Source organism: Cupressus sempervirens, chromosome 5 (assembly GCF_028749045.1).
Source record: "Cupressus sempervirens isolate cs-2001-9-10 chromosome 5, ASM2874904v1, whole genome shotgun sequence".
NCBI classification, from domain to species: Eukaryota; Viridiplantae; Streptophyta; class Pinopsida; order Cupressales; family Cupressaceae; genus Cupressus; species Cupressus sempervirens.
The window spans coordinates 1,033,722,995-1,033,747,469 of NC_143122.1; the positions used below are offsets into that span (position 1 = coordinate 1,033,722,995).

At 35.8% G+C, this 24,475-nt stretch overlaps 1 protein-coding gene across 6 annotated transcripts in view; it reads left to right on the forward strand.

Moving 5' to 3' along the window:
* MEE13 (myosin heavy chain-like protein) overlaps positions 1 to 24,475 on the forward strand; it is a 263,268-nt gene that overhangs the window by 206,353 nt on the left and 32,440 nt on the right. For all 6 annotated transcript variants that reach the window (XM_089833370.1, XM_089833374.1, XM_089833369.1 and 3 more), the window contains one exon: positions 7,460 to 7,539. In XM_089833370.1, coding sequence (XP_089689496.1) covers positions 7,460 to 7,539 — 80 coding nt within the window. The remainder of the gene's footprint in view (positions 1 to 7,459; positions 7,540 to 24,475) is intronic.

Here is a 24,475-nt window from a genome sequence, read left to right on the forward strand (position 1 = left end):
AACACAAGATCAAGGAGACACAGTACATAGTACACCCTCCCCCCCTTTTCACTCAATCAAACCCCCCCCCCCCCCCCCCCAATAAATGATTTTGGAACTATATATATAGTGCGTTTACAATGGGTCATTTGCCAAAATGGACAAAGTGGGCTTTCTAATTTTTCTGATTACAACCTCTGTATAAAGTACAAATTTGGACTATTACAATGTAGCTCAAAATTACATCAATTGTGAATCAATATAATGCAAAACGGGACCTATCTCTAAAAGTGGTATTTTTGTCCAAGTAAGACTACAATCTGACTGCAGATCTGAAAACTAGATGAAAAAATATACACTTTCAAAAAAACTGAACTTGAAAAGGAGTCCAGATGAGCCTATACGATGCGTTTGAAGTTGCAAAAAGTAGGATTAGACAGGTGCAGTCACCAAAAAATGCTTATACTGACCAATCCATGAAACAAAACCAGAAAATAGCTGCACCACTGAAAAATTCAGAAAATTTTACCCAAAATAAAAAAAATTGCACTTGATTTGGAGTCCGGTTGACCGAGTTATGGCTGTTTGAAGTCGGGCTGCCAAATCAAAACTGCATTTGAAGAGGGGTCTGCAGAGCACTGTGTTAAATTTGACGGTCAAATGGCCGTTGCAGTAGTTCAAAACTGCCCTATAATGACGATCAAACGATTGTCAATTTTAGCATAGAAGATTGTTTACGCTAGCATCTGTACATACTTGTGATGATGTCACCCTGTACGACTGCTAACATGTCACTGTACGGACGATATGGAATTGTACGAATGATGTAGACGTGGACTGTTGACAAATCGTTGAGAGGGGGTGGTACAGTGGACCAGCTGGCGTTTGATGTGGATGTACAATAGTGATAGTGTGGAAGCTTACGTGTCAAGTTATGTGCAGGTGGCGCTGACAGGCTCTGGGTTGCTCGTTGGAAATGCCACGCGGAGGTTTTTAATTTGGCCACGTGTTAGGGACTGGCGGGTACAACAGAGTTGAGTCAACGTGCGCAGGGGTCAACTACGGCCGCATGGACTGCTTTGCAGGTGTTGCATGTGTATCGCAGTGCTGACGGGAAAAGGAAATCCTGACTGTCGGAAAGAATAAGGGGCTGTTGGCGGTAACAACTTTCTAGCACGGCAATGTGGGTTTAATCCCACATGCACTGTGTGCTAGGGAAGAGAGTTATTTAAATTGAACAAGTGACAATTACCAAGTAAAGGAAAGCTGCCGCTGGATTTGCTTGGGTAGTGGCCAACGCTGGCTATGACTTGTCGGAAAATAACTTTTCGCCCGCAGAAATAAATTTGCTGTGAAATGTACTGCGAATCTAGAATATTAAAGGAATATCCTGCCCACAAATAAACACCTGCGAAATAAAATATATACCACACTGCATAAGGCCGGGGTGACACTACCTGGTGCTTGTGCGAAAAAGTTTTCTCTGCCTGGCCGCCCAAAAATATTCCACAAAAAAATTGAAATTGTAGAGAAAATGCAGGATAAAATTGATCCGAAAATTAAATTAACAGATCAAAAAAGATCATACCCAAATTTGTAGGTCGAGCCTTCGGGTTTCAACTTCCAAAATTTTTTTGCCTCTAGGTTGACTATGGCCTGAAATAGGCAAATTTATAGTCAATGTTCACCAAATTGTCGCTCCGGACGCAATGGCGAGGTCCGCTTTGGCTCTAGACGCTCCCAATTACAATATAATACAATACAATGTACAAGTACACTAGGAGTGCCTCAATATAAAGGCCTTTATGATGCATCTAGAATGGCTTGGAATCAGTATCATGATAAGTCCAACAACCAGGCACATGTTCACCAGATATGGGTTATCCTCCATTACGCACGGAAGTAAGCGGAAGTAAGTGCGATGATGAGAGGATAAGCCTACAAAGGTGAAACATGCACATCAGTGTTGTAAACAACACGTGCTAAATTAGGAGTGCTAAAAACTATGTTGTCTACATGACAACTCAGTGAATGATGCAAACTCTTGTGTTGTAGACACCATGTGCACAATTAGAGTTGCGTACTTCTGTGTTGTCTACATGACAACCCAAAAAGGTGCGCAAACTCCCAAGTGTCTCATAAAGAGAAATAATAAAATAATGCACTAACCTAAGTAAACTTAAGTAAAGTGTAAATGGTAAATACCTATTTACACCAACTAAAATGGATCTATCTTGCTAAAAATCATTTTTCCAAACTCCTTCCAAGGGCACTTTTTGGAAAGATCTTCAAATAAATTCATTTTAGAGTGATTTAAATCACATTTTTGCAAGGAAAAGAGGTGTTTTGGCATATTCAATCATTGGCAATACATCAAGGGTCACGTTTTTGCATTTGTAAGTGAAAAACAACTTATATTTTGCCTTTTATGAATCACGATTTTGCTAAAAATGCCTAGAAAATTGGGGTTTTAATCCACTTTTATGCATTTTGAGGCCACTTTTTACATTTGGATCCATGTATATGCATTTGGGGATGTCGTTTTGGCATTCACAAGTCAAATATGACTCAAAAGCATGCATTTTTTTGTCACGTTTTTGCAAAAACGGCTCAGATTTTTGCATTAAAAAGTCATGCTTTTGTTCAAAAAACTCAAAAAATGGCATTCCAGCCCTTACATATGGATCAAGAGGGGTTGTTTTTGAGTTTTAATATGTGCTCTTGGCTTTGGAGACCATGTTTTTGGCCTTCTCATGTCAAATTCGACAATTAAATGTCCATTACATGCAAGTACGAAAAAAGTCAAAAAATTGTTTGAAAATCCAGATTTGAGGGAGAATTAGTCTTCAAGTCTATAAAACTTGCTATTTTGGCTCTTTAACCTCCAAGTAAGTGGACATTTTCAAACTTGCTTATCAATTCATGCTTATCTTGCTATTTTTATGCACATTATTGTTTGATGATTGCCACTTGTTGAAATCAATGCCATGGAAAGTGTGTTTTTTCTTTAAAAATGAAAAAATTGTTCATTTTCATGTTTTGGTTTTTTCCCAATTTCCAAATTCGAGTTTGTGTGTTGGAGAGTATTGGATCTTAAAATGCCTTACGTGTAATTGCATCTCAAAGGTTCGATTTTAATTAAAAGTCACTTTTTGAAAAGTCAAAAAGATGTCATTTTCATCTTTCGTGCACTTTGACTTCACCTTTTCACCTAAGACGACTATAAAGTTCATTTTCCCTTGCATTCGTGCCTCCATGAGCAAATACATACTTTTCTGTTTTTTGCATCTTTCGATGCTTTGCACCTCATCTTCCATTCACACTTACATGTAAAAGCTTGTCCACCATTTGCCTTCATATTCCATCTCATCCTTCATCATTTGTTACATGTTGCACTTACATGTAATCATTTTTCATGCAATAATGTGTTGAAAGCCCTAAGTCATATTTTGGAAATCAACAATCTCGTTTTGCATGCATTCCCATGTGCCAAGCACTTTACCTCGGAAAAAAGAAGAAGGTAAAGGTGTTGATGGAAAGTTGTTTTGAATTTACATTTGGACACCATCGAGAAGGTTTTCAAAGTGTCAGAGACTCCAGTTTGTGTTGATCTACAAAAGAGAGTTCACGACAACTTGAGCGAGAAACGCTGGATCACATCAAGTTTTCAAATGACAACAGAGAATTCATCAATGTCAGAGGTTATCAAAAGATGCAACACCATGGTTATCAAGGTGAATGTAGCTGTACAGAGTATAGGAACTCCTGATCCTGTGATCATTCGGGATTGCATCGTCAAGTACAAGGCCCTTAAGAACAATCTGTAGTATAGTTTCCTTCTCTTTCGTCTTCTTTCTTCTTCTTTCATGTTTGTAGTTGGAGAGGATGCATTGCACGAAGGATGTAATTACATGTAATTCGAGTTACTTGTACTTGAAAAGATGTAATGCAAGTTGCATGTGCAGTTGTATGTAACCCTATATTTTCTCTTTTAGTTAGACTAGGTCAAAGTTGGTTGAGTTGCTCTCACTTTTTCCTCCACCTTTTTCTCAACTACTGTGCCTATATAAAGGAGTGCCCCCTCATTGTAAAAATCATCTTTTGTTGTATGCAAGAAAGCTTTGCCACATTTGTGCAAGCATTAACTTTGATTGTGTAGTGCAAATTTCTGACAAAAGTGAATAAAAGAGGCAATTGGATTCGAAGCTTTGACTGGAAGCAATTGCAATAGAGCAAATTAGAAGCTTTGACTGTAATTTGTGCCTTTTTTTTTTTTATTCATGTTATTATTGTGTGTTCAATAAAAGAGCATAATGATTTAAGAAGCAATCGGAGCCGAAGCTTTGACTGGGAGCTGTTGTGGAAATATATAGCTAGAAGCTTTGTCTGTTGCTTATACTTTTTTCTTAATTCGCAAAATAGTTAAGTTATTCTTGCTTTTAGGAGTCTTTGTGCCCTGATTGTAGAGCTTTTCCATATAGAAGTACGACTGGACTTTGAGCCAAACCGGTATATTTTCAGCTAACCTTTGAGTTACTGAAGGTTTATCGGTATCACTAGTTTCAACTCTTGATAGAAGTGTAGTTAGAGATTCACCTTGCCCGTTACTCACTCCACGAGTAAGTGGATTCTTTCTTGAAAGATAAGAAGAAAGGATATTGGTAACACCCATTTTATAATCTCTCGACTTCTTGCTTACTTTGATTTGACCCAAGGAATAGTGAGAAGGGGGAGCCTTTTCTTTAAGGTAGGAGGGACTCTGTCTCAAATGTTGTGGCTGGTTGTCTTATTTTGCGACTTGATTTTTACCCAAAACTATGGGTTGCAGACTATCCACCCAATAGACATGACACCTCAAGAACTACGTCTCCAGAACTACATCTCCAAAATCAATGATGAGTAGGCATTCTTTGAGGATTTTAAGCTATCACACATAACAAGACAAGAGAGTAGGGAGGTTGACACGATGTCCAATTGGGCTTTACTCCTTAACTTATTTGAAATTGCTATTGAGAATTTCATTGATGTCAGATGGGAGGAATGAAATCATTCTAACATTTTCTCCCTTACACATTGAGTTGGCCACCATTACCCTTCACCTTAATGTAGCGTGTAGCTGATGGAGTTGAGGGATTGTCCTTTTTAGAAGTACTAAGATGGATGTTACAAGTCTTTATTTGCATTACCATTGATAATCACCTTAAGTAATTGAGGTGTGTGCCCTAAAAACTAAAAGTCATTGTTAATTCCCAGAGCACTAGCGGAACAAAGATAGGTTGAGTTTTTTAACAATGGAAACTGCATTCACACTCTAATGCTGGAAATAACAAAACCCTTTCCATGGTCATAGTAAGATTTCACCTGGACAAAATGTTCAATTTTCTCCACTAAAGGCTTACAGAGGAGGTTGATTGGTTATTAGAAGAAATGTTCTATTAGGTTGAAAACCGCTATCATACCTACATAGACATCTATTCAATGATCATGGCATGGGCATAACAATTGGGTGAAGGTAAAGACAATAAGATTTATGATGGGGAAGTTGGTTCCTCTTGGGGCATTGTTTGGATCAGATGAAATTCTAGAGGCCTGCATTCTAGGTGTTGGAATTAACTTGGGTGAGAAGCAGTGGTCTTGTAAAAATCCCAGGCACTAAGCATATGTCATTTATCTGGAGGTTTAATGAAAGGTTGAGGCACAAAAGGTTCAAGGAGGTAAGGAAGGCTTGGTTTGCCCTAAAATTATTGGTTATGCAATAGATTATTGATGATGACATTGCATAGATGAAGGCCTATGTTGGATGAATTGTGGTTGATGAAGAGAAATTGCTAGAGCTAAGGTGTACAATGGAGGAAATAAACAGGGTGGAGGAAGACTAGTCTGAGGCTCGAATCAATGCCATGCTTAGAGAAAGAATTCAGGGCTTAGTCCCTTCTGCCCTTAGATGAATTCTAGGTGATCTTCTTTTCCCTTTGGTGTTTGGTCTGGTCAGATTGATGTCTTTTTGTTTTGATGTTCTCTGAAGTTTTTGTAAAAATTGTCAAATTTCTAGTTTTCTGTTTTGCAATTGGGGTGTAAGAATGATCTGGTTTTTTGAAGACTAGTTTAATGATAGAATTTTTATTCCCCATTTTTTTGAAGCTTAGATGGGCTACAATTTTTACAAAGGTCTGGTTAGGGCAGGTTTGGAGTTCAATTTGGTTAATTTTGCACAGTGGCGAATAACAAGACTTTCAGGAAGGAAGGAAAATGGTGTAAAATGCAGGTTTGGAGATATCAAGGGAAAAACTCTTCATCGATAGAGCTGTTATTGTCAAGGTTTGTAATTGCTGTTATTCTTATGCTCTGGTTTTTTGGTGTGCTAGGGCATCACTGAATGCCCAATTTTGTGAACTTGATGATACATTGTAGAACTATGTAATGGTAGTGGCAAAACTCATGGACTGAATCTGTGATGAAGTAAAATGGTTAGTTTTTGAATGGATTGTTCATAGCTATGACTATTCGTTATAAGTCCAAAACTGGAATTGAAACACTCTTTTACTTTATCTAATGTTTCTTTATCTTTTAATAACATGAAATTATTAGCGAGAAAAATAAAATAATAGATTGCTTGTTAAATTGTGATTACTGTGTTTTTATTTATTTATATTTTAATATATTAAAATATTTAATTTACCTGATTAGGTATATATTAAATTTCATATATTTAGCAGTTATAATATTTAAACATATATATATTTTCATATTGTTGAACTTATCTAAGACAAATCTAATACTGGTTTTCTTTTGTGGAAGTTTTTTTCTTGCCAAACTTTATCTAATTACTGTTGCTGAACAAGAACTCAAACTTGATCCTTGGGACATAGGTCTTCTCCCAATTTATGCAAGGTGGTGTTAAATTGAATTAGGTCTTGGAATGTGATACCTTTATATATTTAGTTCATGTCATAATTTTAAGCTAATTGTATTGCCTAAATATAATATTTAATACTTTATTGATGCTTGTGTATCCCGTGATAAGGATTTTCTCCCACCATCTGCAAAATTTGCCTACTTATTTCCGAGTTGCTATGTTTCAGAAACTCTCTGAATTTCTACTACTTTTCTTGATCTGCCTCTTTCTAATGATCTGTGCTGGATTTCAACAAAATATTGTGTTTTCATGTCATCTCTTAAAGTCAGTATTGTTTGATAGTTGTGTATGATAAGTAGCATGTGTAATTATAAAATAACTTGGATTAACGCAGATTACTGTTTGTATACTGTGAAAGATGAACCTATGGGATAATGTGATCAACATTTTCTGATTTTATAACATAAATCTCAATAGAGTTGTTTCGGTGTAACTTATAAATCATATTTGACTTGAGGAAGTTTGTTTCCTTATTTATAACTAGTTGTTTAATTTGTTAACATATTTTGGCCCAAGCCTGGAAAGAAATATGACTGAAAGAAATTCGTGTTACATGATAAAAAGGTCACAAACGAGAAAGTAGCAGCACTAATGGAGTTATCAGGACTAAGACAAGAATTCCAGCAGCTAGAAGAGCACCAGAGGTATTGCATATCACTGATTGCATTTAAGACTAGCTTTTTTCTTTCACAAATGGAGATGTGTAGGCAATTCAATTTACACTAATTACAGACTCAATTAGAGATGTATGGCACAAAAGTGAGAACTTGAAATTGGTCATCTGGTTGGTAGAAAGTCTCTCCACTTGTTATATATTGTGCTATAGATTTGCAATTGAACTTCAAGGTGTTAAATTATATCATACAATGCAAGACTAAATGTCAACAAAAACCTTTCCATATTTTGATATACTTGGTCAACTGTTAACAGAAACCCTTTCAATGTTTTGATATACTTAGTCAAGTGTTACCTTTCTTAGGGTGATTGCTCTGAATGCGTAAGTACTTTTGAAACGTATTAGTTAGAGAGAGATGGCTATATGTGTGTGGACTTCAAATCTAAACACCTAGTTGAGCTTTCCCTTATGTACTGTATTAGTTAATAAATGCATAACATATTTGGGTAACAGAAGGGAAATATTTTTTCTATCTAATTTCCTTATACACATGCCTGTTGTTGTTTTGGTCACCATAGAGATGCCATTTGTTCTTGCCCTTGCTTGAACAAGACATAAACAATGCTTTCAAAGGATGCTACTTTAGAATGAATCAACTATGTAGTACGTAAAAAAACCTGCCTTGGAAGACAGAATCACAACATAAGAGGCAAAAAAGATGGACGCTTTGTGTGTTCTACAGGGGGTTTGTGCCAAACAAAAGGCAGCTGAACAAGATCTTCAGCAACTTTGAGGGGCCCCATGTACAGGGATGTCTTCCCTCTTCTTGATATCTGAGTTTTTTGTTGTATTGGGTAGTTTTCTGGAAGACAACTTCTTTTGTTTGGGGGGGGGTAAATGTAGTATGTAATAAAGTACTTTTCATTAGATAAGCTTTGTTGGGTCGGGTAGTTAGAAAGCGAGGGGATGCGTCCGTTGGTTTTCCTAACCAACCGACCATTATATAAGAACTTGGAATCTTGAATGATGTACGGATGTTTTTGGTAATCAATAAAAGAGAACATTTCCTCGTCATTTGGCATTTTGGTACAAGTAATGAATGTTCTATTGATACTATTGAATCTATGCTATATTTCTCTATGTAACTTGTGTGAATTACCATTACCATTCTACAAGCTACTTTTTATTTAAGAGCTAAGTTTTCCTCTTTACTCGAGTCTTGAAATCATAGTCATCTTTAATATAAAGATATTTTCATTTTTTTGAGAGAATGATTTATAATACTATATTATATGATATCAATATTGAATACATAATATTCAAAATGTAGCCTGCTTGTGCAAGTGTGTCTATATGTAGATCATATGTAGGTTACCCAGTTCACCAACTACTTGGGCCGGATCTGGGTTCAATTCGCACCCAATCTAGGCATTGGTTTAGTATGTGTTCAGGTCCGCCCAATTTTAAAGTTGATGGCTTGAAATCAAAGGAATGGATAATGTTCGATCCTTTGCTAGGGGAATCCAAATATCACACTTCGTCTAGATTACTTTGTTTGGTTGTCTTTAATTGGAACAATTTTATCACTAGTCTTCATGCGTTGTTGTCTATCTCCCCAGTTGACTGATGAAAGGTTCCCATCCGGATTTTTGTTGGTCTTCATGTGCAAAGATTATCGACCATATGCACCTTGACCCTACATAATAAGAATCTATAGATGGTATGGGTGAATTGAGAACCATTTGGGAGGGTAGGATACTATCGATGGTTAGGGCGGTTATCTTTGGTTCTAGTTGGCACTCCCTTGATGGAGGAGGTTCTAGTTCCAAATATCTATTGTCAAGAAGAATAAGATAGAACGTGAGAAGGGTACGAAATATAAATGCAAAATCAAAACTTGAAAAGTATGGTTGGAAGTATTATCTTTAAAATTGAATGATATTATTCTATTTTTAATATAACAAGTGTATAATATTTATATTAATTCTAAACTTAATATAATATTATTTTAGTCTAATAAATAATACATTTGACTATATTTATATATTTATGGTTCTTGCATGGCTTTTGTACTAATGAACCCAACCCCACCAAACCACCGCCCCCCCAAAAAATAAAATAAAATAAAAAATTGGTCAATCTGGCAAACATGATCCCTCAACCGAAGTGGAAACCCCAACTAGAATTGGCAACTTAAGATTATCTTAATACACCCCGTCCATAGCCTATAAGAGAACTCAACCCTAATACAGTCCTAAATATTAAATATTGGTCAACAACATACCATGATATTTGATAATTTACCATGTACATCTTCCTTTTATAGATTTTAGATTTGTACAATCTTTAGAACTTCGTTTTCTAATGTTGAAAGTGATGGAACCATTGTCATTAATGTCAAAGGTAAGAAGAAGTTGTCATTGATGTCAATGTCGTTAGATCTTGTCATTGATATAAAAATCATAGACATGAGATGCATAGAAATATATAGTACAACATACTGAAGGCAATATAAATATACAGTTGAATATTTATATATGACAACAATATAGTGAATGATATATATGTTAAGTAAAACATGTGAACATAGACAAGGTGGTAATAATAATTAAAGAGGTAGTTAGAAAATGAAAATATCATTCAGCAAAAAGACATGCATGCCAAATTTCCTTTCGACACAGGAGGAACACAAATAAGTTGAATATGTGCATAAGAAATGGTGGCAGGTCAGCATCTTACATTGACAAACCTGTGCAGTAGTTAATGAGTGTAAGTTAACATTTATATCAGAAGTCATGCACTCTACAATGATATTTGATACTTCTTTGTAATAAGTTTGTGATGAAGGTTGTCATACGTGTGGTTAAAAAATGAAATGAGTTAAAACTTAAATCCAAGAAAGGAAATCAAGCAATGAAAAGCCATAAAAGAAAAAGAAAAAGAACAAAAAGACGAATAACTAAAGAACAAAGAGAAGAACGAGCCAAAATAAAAATAAAAGAAAACCAAGAACAAAAATAAATAACAAATAAAAACCAACATGCCAAAATGTATATTAAAATTAAATTAAAATAAAAAAAATGTGTGTGTGTGTGTGAAGGTGGTATATATATATATATATGAATAACAATGATTACAAATAAGAAAATATGCATTAGAGAGCAAGATATAGAGAAGACGACATTTAGATATCATGTGGCCATTTTCAGTTTGTAGTTATCCATTTGGGCTAACTAATGCTCTAGCTACTTTTTTAGCGAATTAGAGAAGCCTTTGTGTTTGACAAAGTTATAACCTGTTGGGGTTATTACAGTATATCACTTCTACTGATGCTATACTTCAACAAAACTATGCCTAAAATCTAAAACAAGTCAACATATTGAAGATTATGTACCTTGTACAAATAACTTTCTAGGGGTTTTGAATCTAAACATAATACTTGAAAGAAACATTGTAGATCATCATTTGGTCTAGAAGGTAAAAATACAAGACTGAAATTGTATATGAGCAATGTTAGTATGCTAATAGAAACCAAATTTAAATAAAGCTTCTACAAACTAAACAAAATTCATAAACTTCAAGATAGACTAAGATGAGCTCTCAATTGAGAATATGAGCCATTAATGGACTCTCTCAATAAGAAGCTCTCTTATTGAGTAGCTTTATCTAAATGGATAGAATGTATGCTCAATATGCTTCCAAAGGCTTCAATGGATGATTGTGGATTTTTGGTGTGGATAGATGGCTTTAGTATGGATTTGGCTCTCAAAATAGCATTATAACTTTACTTCATGTATTGTGTTATTTTGCAAAGGGGAAGGATCCAATTTATAGGCAAGAGGCTTGAGGGATTGAGGGCTAAGATGCAAGGATGGGAAAAAGCTCATGGAGGGCTTAGATTGCATGAGAGGAGAGCACATGGATTGTGCTTCCTTACAACCAATCAAGGAGTGACACATGTCACATGGTGAGAGGATGGAGGAAAGGGGAAGGATGAGTCAACAAAGGAGGCTCAAGGGATAAAATCTTCATAAAGACCCTTCATAAGTGCTTTGTAAGAACATTTATGACTTTGTGGGCTTTATAAAGTTTTGTGGTTGAAGATATTTGTGAGAGATACCATGAAATTCGAATTTGAGGGTTTAGGGAGGTTTTAAGCTTGCTTAGGGTTGTAAAAATGATTAGAGGAAGGGTTAGAGATGGCTTAGGACTAGGCAAGTGGATGGCAAGTGGATTGCAATTAATGAGGGTGGGTGAAGGAGGAGATATTTGTTAACTTTGGCTTGAGTTAGCAAGTCTTAACCCATGTTTAAGGAATGTGACAAGGTTAGGAGGGGATTAGGATTAGGGTTAAAGACATCTTCTAGAAGAGTCTAGGCTTTGGATGAGGATGAAGACTTTCTAGAAGAGTCTAGAACTTCCTAGGATAAGATTTTATGAAATAAATAAAGTTTTATTTATTTCAAGGGTTTGGGTTGAGGAGATATTTATTAAAATATTTTTAATAAACATGAGGATTAATATTTAATCTTGATTAAATATTTTGAGTTGGGATTAGGGGTAGGAAATGATGAGATTAGCCTTAATCGAAATTAAAGAAGGATTAGAAGATTTTGGAAGAGGTTATTGGTCTTAAGGAAATTGGCCAACTTTTGGGAAAGAAATAAATAAATTATTTATTTTGGGATTTTTGGTCAATTTATTAATTAAATAATTAATAAATAAGGAAATAATGTTTAAATAAGATTTAAACATTTTTGGGAGGGGTTCCTTAATTAAATATTTTTAATTAAGATAAAGGGATTTAATGGCATAAAAATAAATAAATTAATTAAATAAATAATTAATTAATAAATGATGATGTCATCAGGACTTTTTCAAAAAATAAAAATACTTTATTTTCTAAAGGATTTTTGGTCAATTTATTAATTAAATAATTAATAAATAAGGAAATAATGTTTAAATAAGATTTAAACATTTTTGGGAGGGATTCCTTAATTAAATATTTTTAATTAAGATAAAGGGATTTAATGGCATAAAAATTAATTAATTAATTAATTAATAATTAATTAATAAATGATGATGTCATCAGGACTTTTTCAGAAAATAAAAATACTTTATTTTCTAAAAGATTTTTAGGTGTCTACAGAAATTACTTCTCATTCTTTGCATATATATATATATATATATACACACACCCCCCATAAAAAATTCTTGTATCGCGTATTCGCTTTGGAATCCGCATCTGAATCGGTAACTTAGTGTAGATGATATTAATATAAAGACATTTGGCAATAACTCTCTTTGTTAAACACACATTAACATTGCAGCCTTCCAGGTCCATGTGGATATAACATATCAATTCATATGCATTTTTCAGACATTACACAGAGTTGCCACTACAAATCATTCTTGAAGATCACTATCAAAACATATATCGTAGAAAAAGGAGATTAAATATATATTTGATGGCTATTGACTAGTGGAGATTGTGGTCTACAAAAATTAGTATTGGGACATATTTTGTATAGCTAGAGACATGGAGGATGTATGTTAATGCTAACAGAATGAGATTCCACGTATTCCCTATGTTGTGCATATCACATTCTGAGGTTTGGTATCCATTAGAATATGGCTGTGTTGATTGTTAGTATGTTATATCAGTGTGGGAGATGTACTTAAAAGTTATGGTCCCTCAATAGAAGTCTTAAAAATTCTTGCACCCAAAAGCTTTCAGAATTTATGCCAAAGTCCCAGCATACTTTCCATGACTTTCAGCAATATCATGGATATTATTTTTTTTGGTCGGTAAAAGGGTTTGTGGTAACCAGTGTGACTCGAACCGGAGTTGATGCGTAGCACCGGGATCATCAGCCCAACACCACGCCTCACGACTCGCCTTCACACCAACTCGTCTATTCACTCACCCGTTTATCATCATGGATATTATGGAGGCCTCAAGTTTGTTTGATTTTATATATTATGTTGGATATGTTGAAGAAGATGATGCCCAATTATGGGTGTGCAGTAAGGAATAGTGATCTGATTTAAGAAATGGGTTGAAACACAATATCTGGTGAGAATCAAGTACCTACGATATCAATGTTCAATTTCTAGAAAAACTTATAAAAACTGTAAGAGTTGTATGCAAGTCAAAAGCCATCATATTATTCGAAAATGTAAGAATATATACAATGATGGAACATCAAAAGTCACCATAGCCTTGAATTGAAATGAATATGTGGCTATAATAAAAACAACAATATTTAGCTAAAACTATTTAAAACTAGGTGTTTGTTTACCCCAAATTGTTGGGGTCATAACTTTTGACCTAGAGCTCAGAATTCAAAACCATTTACACCGTTGGAAAGAATTAAAACTCTAATTTCAGTCCCTAAAACAGCAGGCCTTTGGCTACCTAGTTTTAGGGATCGATGAAAGTTTCAAAGAGCAGAAGACCACTGAAAAGGCCATTTAAAAAGGCCTAGAAGGAAATAAAATATTATTTAATTGCACTCTCTAGAAGCTTCACCCTTTCCAAGGTAATAATTAGTTGTACTTCTAGAAAATGCATTCTCTAGAAGCTTCCCTCGTTCCAATACAATAATTAGTTGTGCTTCTAGAAAATTAAATTAATTAAAGATAAAGTCACCTTTTAATTTTAATTTATTTTATGACTTTATAAGAAATTAATTTATTCAATTTCTTCTTATTTGTCCACTTAGCCTTCGGACAATGTAAAGGCTAAAAACTCCATTGAGATGCTAAAAAGATGGGGACATTACAGTTGGCCCCTCTTGAAATTGCTTGTCCCCAAGCAATCTCAACCCTGGATGCTGCAAAATTTCTTCATTCTCCCAAGTGGCATCCTCTACTAGCAGGTCCTTCTACTTCACCAAGTACTTCTTGATAGCACGTCTCCTCAAATTTCTCTCCCTATTCTCAATGATAGCCTCTGGTACTAAAACCAATTTCCCCTCTCGTCCAAGGGTGGAAGCACTGTAGAAGGAACAATTTGGTGTCCTAATGCCTTCTTGAGACATGACACATAAAAAATAATATGGACTTTGCTCTCTGCCAGTATATCCAACTCATAAGCCACCTCTCCAACTCTCTTGATCACCCTAAAAGGTCCATAATAACGTGGCAGTAAGGCAGTCACATCAAATATACCATATCACCTACCTCAAAAGTCTGCTTAGTCCTCTTCTGATCAGCATACTGCTTCTGTTGATTTTGTGCCTTGGTGATATTATCCTTAAGAGCCTTCACAATGTCTTGGCTCTCCTGTAATAAGTCTCCAACACTGCGCACTCTACTATCTCATAGCAACAAATTCATGAAACTTGGTGCCTCATATCCATATAATGCTATGAATTGTGACATTTGGATAGACATGTGACAAGTGGAATTATAACAATATTCACATAGATATATCCACTTAACACAAGCCTTCTGTTGCCCTACTATGTAATTCTTCAAGTATCCCTCCACCCATTTGTTCACTATCTCTGTCCGACCATCTGTCTAGGGGTGGTAGCTAGTAATCGGAGTGAGCTTTGTCCCACACAATTTGAACAACTCCAACCAGAAGTGATTCATAAACTTGCTATCCCTGTCGTTGACAATGCTCTGAGGTAAACCATGCAACCTAAATACCTCTCTGAAGAATAAATCTGCCACCTATATAGTAGTGTATGTAGTGTTGATTGGGAATAAGGTGGGCAAACTTTGTAAGCTGATCAACAACAATATATATACTATCTCTACCCTGGGCTCTCGCTAGTCCTATGATGAAGTCCATGGATAAGCACTCCTACTTCTTGTCAGGAATCGAATGTGGCTTAAGCAAGCCGGCTGGATAAGAGTGCTCCTGTATGTTCTGCTAACAAGTAGGACATTCTCTAACATATTGCAACACCTCATCTTTGAGCCATTTCCAAGAAAAATGCTCATGAATCTGCTGGTAGGTTTTGTAAAAACCTAGATGTCCTGCCATAGGTGAGTCATGATAAACTCTCAACACCATCCTCTTCACCTTTGACCTTGGCACCAAATAAATGCGCCCTTTACAAATGATGATCTCATTCACAAGGGTGAAATCACTATTTTGGATCGATCCATCTATGAATCCCGATGCCCATGTATCCTTTGCATACTCTGCAAGGATCAAATGTCTCCAATCCTCTAATATATTAGTCATCAAGCTCAAGTGGGGTCTTCGTGACAAGGCATTTGCTACTACATTCGGTGTCCCCTTGAAATAGGTAATATCAAAATCATATGCTTGTAATTTACTCACCCATTTCTGTTGCCTGTCATTAAGATCTCGCTGCCCCAGGAAATGTTTCAAGCTATTGTGGTCAATTTTTATGCTGAATTTGCTACCCACTAAATATTGCCTGAATTTGGCCAAAGCATGCATTATGGCCAACATTTCCTTATCATAAATACTGAAGCTTCTCTCAGGCCCCCTGAGCTTCTTACTTTCATAAGCAATTGGATGCTTGTCCTACATAAGCATCGCTCCAACACCTTCGCTAGATGCATCATAGTGCAACTCAAAAGGTTTGCTAAAATTTGGTAATACTAACACTAGACAGTCATCAACTCCTTGAATTTATCAAAACACTCTTGTGCCTCAATAGTCTACAAGAAAGCCCCCTTTCTCATCAAGTCCGTCAAGGGTGCTGCATGTCTGGAATATCCACTAACAAACCTCCTGTAGAACCCACACAACCCCAAAAATCCTCTCAACTATGTTAGGTTCACTAGAGTAGGTCACTCAATAATAGCACGAATCTTTTCAGGATCCATGCGTACTCCCCGAGCACTGATAATGTGACCCAGATATAATAACTGTGGTGATCCCAAATAACATTTGGACTCCTTTGCATACAACGACTCCTTGCTCAGAATGCTCAACACAGTGTCTAAGTGCCACACATGCTCATCCCATGTCCTACTATACACCAGGATGTCATCAAAAGAGACTAACGCAAATTTCCTCAACTGGTGTTGAAAAACCCTGTTCATTGTGGAGTGAAAAGTAACTAGAGCATTAGTTAGCCCAAATGGCATAGCTAAAAACTCAAAATGGCCATAATGACATCTAAATGTCATCTTCTCTATATTCTGCTCTCTGACTCAGATCTGATGATAGCCTGATCTCAAATCAATTTTGGAGAAAAAACATGCTCCATGTAGCTCATCTAATAATATGCTCAATACCTCTATCTAGAGGTGTACCTGGTGGTATTTCACTGAAAATGTTGTAGTGCTTGATTCTCAATTCCTGTATGTTCGGGTGATATTTTGATTTTTACTACCCCTGTGATGGCATTAAAGTGCAACGGGCTGCCCACTCAACGTGGTCATGTCTCAACAAGCTCTCCATGCGTCTGCAAGACATCATCCTAAACCCACTGTCACGAATGGCCTTAAGTATACGGGACTTCCCTTGTGATTGAAACCTCATCTCCATATCTCTCAAATTGAGAGTGAACTCCCCTATATCATGTAACCAAGTCATGCCAAGAACTAAATCTGTATCACCCATGTTAACAACATAAAAAGTTGCTTTGAAATCAAAATTATTGATCTTTAGGGGCAAACTTGTAATCTTACTATCACATTTGAGGATGTAGCCATGAACTACCCTCACTCTTAGACTGTGTCACAGTGTTCGTCGAAATTTCGGCTTGAAATTCGAAATTCGAAATTTGGTGAACTCTAAAAAAATAAAAAATAAATCATAAAATTCGCTTCAAGTTCATACGGCTGATATTTTGTTGTCTTTTTGCAGAAATATTATTTTATTGTGGGGTTGTTTTAGGGTTTTCGACTTTAAAATGTTATGAATGAACACTTTCAGTCATTGTAAATACATCGTGGGTGCTTTTGGCATTTTCTTTAGAAGTTTCTGAGGCTTCTGAGGTGATCATTCCTGAGGTCATCCGCTGTGGAGGGCTGAAACACTGTTGGAAAATCATTTGTAACCGCTGGAGGTTGGAGGAAGATCGTTGGGGGTTGGCTGTAGGTTGGAGCAATTGATTGAAACCCTTTCAATCTTCAGACGGAAGCTCACGCGGACGATAGAGGTAGGCATAATGTTCATGTTCAGCAAAGTTTTTTAGGTTTTATAAATGTTATAATGCCTCCGTCCGCTAAGGTTTTATAAATATTATATGTTATAAAGTTATAAAGTTATGTTTTAAAAATATTGTTTATTATTATTATTGTTATAATGTTATGTTTTAAAATTTGTTTATTATTAAAAGTTTTAAAAATATTATAATACATAAAGTTAGAAGCGATAAATATTAAAATTAAAACAATAATAGAATATTTTAATATAAAATTTTAAGATTTTAAACATCAAGTAATATTAGATTTATATTTTAATATAAATATAACAATATTTATCATAAAACAATAATAAACAATAGGATTTTATATATATTAAATTATTATATAATTTTTTTTCTTTTTTCTATTAGATATAAGAGTTTCAGAAAATACAAAGCAACAAGGAGGGCAAGCCTCACTAAGGAAGAACAGTATCAGCTGTACAACATAACAAAAAGAGGAGAAGGACTATCTAACTAAGAACATCATAGTAATTGACCACCCAAGCAGTCCAACCTAAGGGACCTTTCATCCAAACGACGCTTTTACGTTCTTGAATCTACATCAGCTTGAATAATCCTTCTTTCGTAGCATTCACTTTCTTACTGATTTCTCTGTTCAGCCTAATGCAGGCTTGCTCAAAAGCTTGCAGATCATCCAGGGTTCTACGCCATTGGTATCCATGCTTCAACTCATAGTAGAAAAAAGCAGCATGCCCATCATGAAGGAACCTTCTCGTCTTGTCTCGCTCAATCAGCATAGTAGCCTGCACCTGCAAAGAAATTTTAAAATAAGTAAGTTTTTGAAAAAACTCAGTAAGATCCCTTGGCTTACCTTGGTACCTTTCCTCGTTCCTGCACTTCCAGATTTGCCAGACAATGTTAGATGACAATATTCTAAAATAAATTGGTATCTTTAGGAAGACCATTAATATGACCAGTGATAATATCAAGAATATTAACAACAATAGGATAAACGATACCAAACATTCTCCATATTTCTTTAGCAAAAGTACAATCTAAAAGAATATGTCTACTAGTTTCAGGAACTCTGCATAAATTACAAATATTAGAATTAGATAAATCTCTCTTAATAGGCAGCTTGTCCAACATGACTAACCATTTGAAGCATCTAATTTTAGGCTGAACAAAAATCTTCCACAAGATATCGAAGTATTTTTTCCAAACATTAACATCATAAGAAGAGTACCAAACAGCATTGACATGATCAATAATATCCGTATTACAATTAAGAATTATGTATATATTCTTGGCCTTAAGCAGATTCGTGACAACTCCACCAGGCCAATTACATTTAAGGTGCCTTTGAGAATCAACATGGCATATAGTGGGAAGACCATTAACAGCTTGTACAATCATGTTATAAGTTCTTTTATGGGAATCAGGGATATCATATTTAGTTTTAAGCTCATGCCAATGAGTGATTTGATTTTGCTCAAAGAGGTCTATGAACTGTTTAATACCTTTCTTAGCCCATAGTCTGGCAGAACACCCTTGGGTAAGGGCCAAAGGTTTACCATTTAGGTGAAGATTCCACCAAATGGATCTTTCACCATGGAGTTGATTATTACAATGAAAATCCTTGTTAGTGATGAATTTCCTAACATGGTCCCAAGCCTTCCAAATAGATCTGGAAACTGTGGAACCTTGGACCATGATAGGAAAATTACCAATAATGAGGTCGCAAAAGGGGAGATTAGTTCAAGATTTGGCTTTCTAAGGCACACCTCTCTCAATGTTGTTTCTAACCAACACTTTTCAAGGACAGTCACCCTCCATGGATTGAAAAATCCATTTGGCAAATAGGGCAATACCCTGAATTCTTAAATCCTTTAGCCCAAGTCCCCCAAGGGCCTTGTTAGTGTAGCACCAAGCCCACTTAACAAAATGAATTTTATTATTACCCTTGCCATAAGACCAAAGAAATTGTCTGATGGACTTTTGAATTTCAGCAATCTGATAATTGTTAAAAAACCAGGCAGAGGAATAGTAAATGGTGTAAGAGGACATCTTCTGGCAAACCTGAATTCTGCCTGCCAGAGATAACGCCCTATTATGCCATTTGTTAAGCTTTTTATCAATCTTCTCTTTAACGCATGATCACATGTCTTTGAGGGCATGTTCCACCGAGAAAGGGATACCAAGATATCTAGTGATCTTATTGGGGCCTTCCCACTGAACATTGTATTGCACAAACCAATCCGGGGGCTTCACATCCCACCCCAAGCAAACTGATTTGGCTTGAGATATTTTAGCCCTAGATATAGAACAAAAAAAACTGAGTTTATATTGCAAAGCCTTAAAATTACTTTCTGAAAGCTCAAAGAACAACGCGGTATCATCCGTGAAGTGGCAATTGATGAGCTCCTCATCATTAGGCAAATAGATACCTTTGACATCAGGAGATAAGGAATTATTTTTGAGATGGTGCCAAAGGGCACCCTTGTCTAATGGATCTCCCTAGAGAAAAAGGAGCAGAGAGAACACTGTTAACTTTAACTTGAGCAGAAGCATCGCTAAGAGGCACCTGCACAGTATTACAAAAGGAGGGAGGGAAACCGAAGGCCTCTAACATCATAAGAATAAACCTCCATTCAACCCTATCATAAGCCTTGTCAAAATCCAAAAGAAGCATGGCTGAGTTTTGGTGTGAGCATTTAGACCACTCCATGGCTTCCCAACTAGCTATGAGATTCTCGAGAATATATCTACCCTTGATGAAACCAGTTTGGGTAGAGTTAAGAAATTTAAGAAGAATATTGACTAACCTAAGAGCCATAATTTTAGCCAAAATCTTATATGACACATTAAGAAGGGTAATCGGCCTCCAATTCCTAATGAGGGTCTTATCTCTGTCCTTGGGGAGGAGCTTAATGATCCCTCTATTAACATCTTGTCCCAAGGAGCCAATAGACAAAGCTTCAGAGTATAAGTCATGGATATCCTTACATATCCAACTGATATTGGATTTATAGAACTCAATAGGAAAACCGTCTGGGCTTGGGGCCTTATCATTATTGAGAGCCTTGATAGCTCCCTCAATCTCCTCAATAGAGATATCTTTAGCAAGCACAACAATATCATCCAAGTCCAACTTTTTAGGAATAAGCATTTTGCATTTATTTCTTAAAGACTCAACCTCAGAGGAGTCCTCTGAAGTAAAAAGAGTCTTGTAATAATCAGCAAAAGCTTGAATAATAATCTCAGGGTTTGAAATGTCTTGATTATCAATGAAGAGTCTATCAATGGACTCTTTAATATGTTTATGTTTAAGAAGATTGAAGAAAAATTTCGAGCCCCTGTCCCCATGTTGGAGACAGTGGGCTCTGATCCTAGCTCCATGAGTCCTAACTTGCTGATGCTTCCTAAGAGCATCTTTGGCAGCCATAACTCGAGAGAGAAGATCCATATTGGAGGAATCTCTTTGGATGTTGTTCTCCACTATTTGCAATTCAAAAGATAATTGTTTTTCAACAAACCTGTAATCCTTAGCTTTTTTTTGACTAATGGTTTGAAGAAAAATCCTCCATGAAGCAAGGTTAGTTTTCCATCTATCAAGATGGAACAGGTGTTGAAGGTTAATTTTATTGATACCTCTAATAATCTGCATAGCAGCAAGAACATCCTCATGGAGACTGGTGTTTAAGATGAATTTATTGCTTCTAGACTTGTGCTGAAGGGGACTACTGTTAAAATTAACCTTAGTCAAAATAGGGTGATGATCAGACAAAGTGGTGGCAATAACCCAAACAATATTTCCAGAGATGTCAGGATGGAAAGAGAAAAAATACTTATTGGCATAAAATCTGTCAAGCCTGGAATAAATCCTAGCATTGCCCTGCTGAAAGTTGCACCAGGTGTGCCATAATCTAGGGTTGATTTTCATGTTACCAGCAATAGGATAAAAAAGATAGTTAGAATTTAAAAATCTATTCCAATAGAATTTATCATTATCCTTCCAATGAAAGGGAATGCCCCTCAACTTGTCATCTTGAGATTCAATCATGTTGAAATCTCCACCGAAAAGCCAAGGCATATTTGGGAGGTCTATTAGCCACTTCCAGAGCTCAATTCTTTCCTTAGGGTCATTTGAAGCATAAATAGCACAAACCCCAAAGGTCTTATCATCATACTGCAAAGTAACCCACACTGCTCTCTGACAAGAACATCCATTATTAGTAATATGTTTTTCCCATTTATTACTAATAAGCAGGGCAATTTCTCCTCTACCTCTCTCATGGTTAGTGCAAAACTTAATAGCATCTTTCCAAATAAAATTGAGTATGGAATCCAAAGTGAATCCTCCAGACTTAATCTCCAGCATCATAAAGAATTCTATAAAATGCAGAGAATTTAACAATCACTTGATAACAAATTTTCTATCAGGGGACTCTAAACCCCTCACATTCCAAGATAGGCAATTCATTGAGACAAAATGTTAGAGGTGGAGCACGCATTATCCTCTAGATCAGCTAGGGCCAAAAATTAATTTGAGGACTCCCCTAGTTTAGGCACAGATGGCTTATTTTTTGAACCAAGTGGTCTTCCTCTTTGCCTGGCAGCAGGAGAGTTGGTGTTAACATCGTCTTCGATTCTCGCTAGAGAATCCACATCCATGCACTACCCATTATTCGACTTCGGGGGAACGGGGGCAGCCGGAATAATTTCAAATTCATAATCATCCCCAATCTCTTGGAAGATTTTTTGGGAGAATTTTTGAAAGGACTCGTTGGTTTAGGGCTTACAATTGATATCAGCATTCTGACTGATAATATTCGCGTTAGTCAAAGCAGGACCAATTAACAATTTAATATGTTGATTATCACTGGTGTTGGGGCGAAAAGTTTTAGGCACAGAGATACTATTTCCCCTTCTTTTTTTCTTATCCCGAACAACAGCAAAACCATCATCTGTATTAAGATCAATAGCTAAATCAAGACTGGGGAGCATTTGAAGACCTCCAGATGTGGGAGTGGTATCACACAAAACGTTCTTAGGCCGAACAGTAATAGCAGAGAGAGGGTTGGGCACAATTTTGGTTGAAACATTCTTAGGCCAAACAATGTTAGGAACAACATTAGTCGAAACATTAGTGGGATTAGGGGTTTCGGTGGGAGGCGACAGGGATGAAGAAGAAGTAGGGGTTGTACAACAGAGAGCATTCTCAAGGGGAGGATTGCTGGTGACAGGAGGATTAACCATATTTTTAGTTGAATCATTGGAGGGATTAGGTTTTTTCCTAATGACTAAACAATCCTTACGGAGGTGGCCTTCTTTGCGGTAGAGAAAACAGGTATTCAAACCCCCTAAAAGCTCTATAGGACAGACATAAGCATCATTAAGGATGTTAATTGAAATATTAGTAGGAAGCTCCTTACCAGGCAAGAGAGAGATAAGAATTCTAGCGTCCATACGTGAGACAAGTCTCACAGTTTCATCCATTCAAATAATTTTACCAATAGGCTCAAGCAAATGTGGCAAAAAACACCACAAAAAAGGGGGAATGTTTTTGACCAGTATCCATCTTGGAGCCAAAAGTGCAAGAACCTCCTCATGGACAGCCTTTGGCAACCAAGCAATAGCCCTAAAAGATGTTGAACCCACATTCAATTATTGTTTTTTAAGAACCTCTGTTTGAGCGTCATGATTGACAAAGAAAATGTGTATTTGCCTACAGAATGAAATATGCAACCCAAGTTTATTATTCCAGTAATGATGGAACTAGTCATCCATTAATTTCCTTGGCGGACATTTATCAATTTCAACAGCTGAGAAAAAAATTATTGTATCTCTTAATCTATCTTTTTCCTTAACAATTTCTTCCAACATTTCAGGATTAGGAACAATGGCAAAAGGAGACAGAGAAGCCAAAGGGGTCTTACTGGATTCGGGGGCATCATTATTACTCGCGCTTGCAAACTCAAACCTTGCCCTATCGTTAATGACCGATGATCAACGCACAGCCTCAGAGAAAGACCTAGGTCGATCGCTGCTATGGGAAACTGGGTTACTAATGCCATTACCTGAAGCAGATTTAACCGCCGTCGAAAATGTATTACCTAGTACTTGTTCAACAGTCTTGCCATTACCACTCACCTTAGACATTTTGAAGACTTTAATGCTGGATGTAGAAAGGGATACGCTCAGATCGAGGAGCTGCACAGAAGAGTTGCGCTGTCCCCCGCCATCAGCATTGGCATCGCCGAAGGTCGCTACCTTGACAAAGCCGTAGGCTTTCGGAAAGGCAGAGGCAAAGGAAAAGAATAAAGATCGCAAGAAAATCGCAGAAAAAACGCAAAGAAGAGCCAAATCCACCTTCTATATTCTTTTCCAATATTTCAATATTCATTTTTATTCTTCCACATAAAATCATTATATAAATATTTAAATTAAAATATTACATTTATTTTCATAAGCTTTTAATATTTCTTTTGTGTAATTATTTAATTTTGTATGTATTATTTATTTTTAAAGCAAAGTGCAAAATAATTTGACTTAATATCATTATTTATTATTAATAACAAATATTATTAATTTATTTATACTATGTAGTTTTTATTTATTATTTATTATTTGTATATAAAATAAAAAACTAATGTATATTAAAACATAGAAAAAGTATTATGTATTTACTTTATATTTTAAAACAAATAGATTACTCAAGTGGTTTTGTTTTGTTAGATTTAGATTTTACTTAGTTGTTAAAAGGTTAATATTTTTTAATTTTAGAATATTAATTATTTTTATATAAGAGTTTAAAAGGGTTATTTTATGTATTTAGTTAATTAAAATAATGTTTCGTATTTATTCATGTTT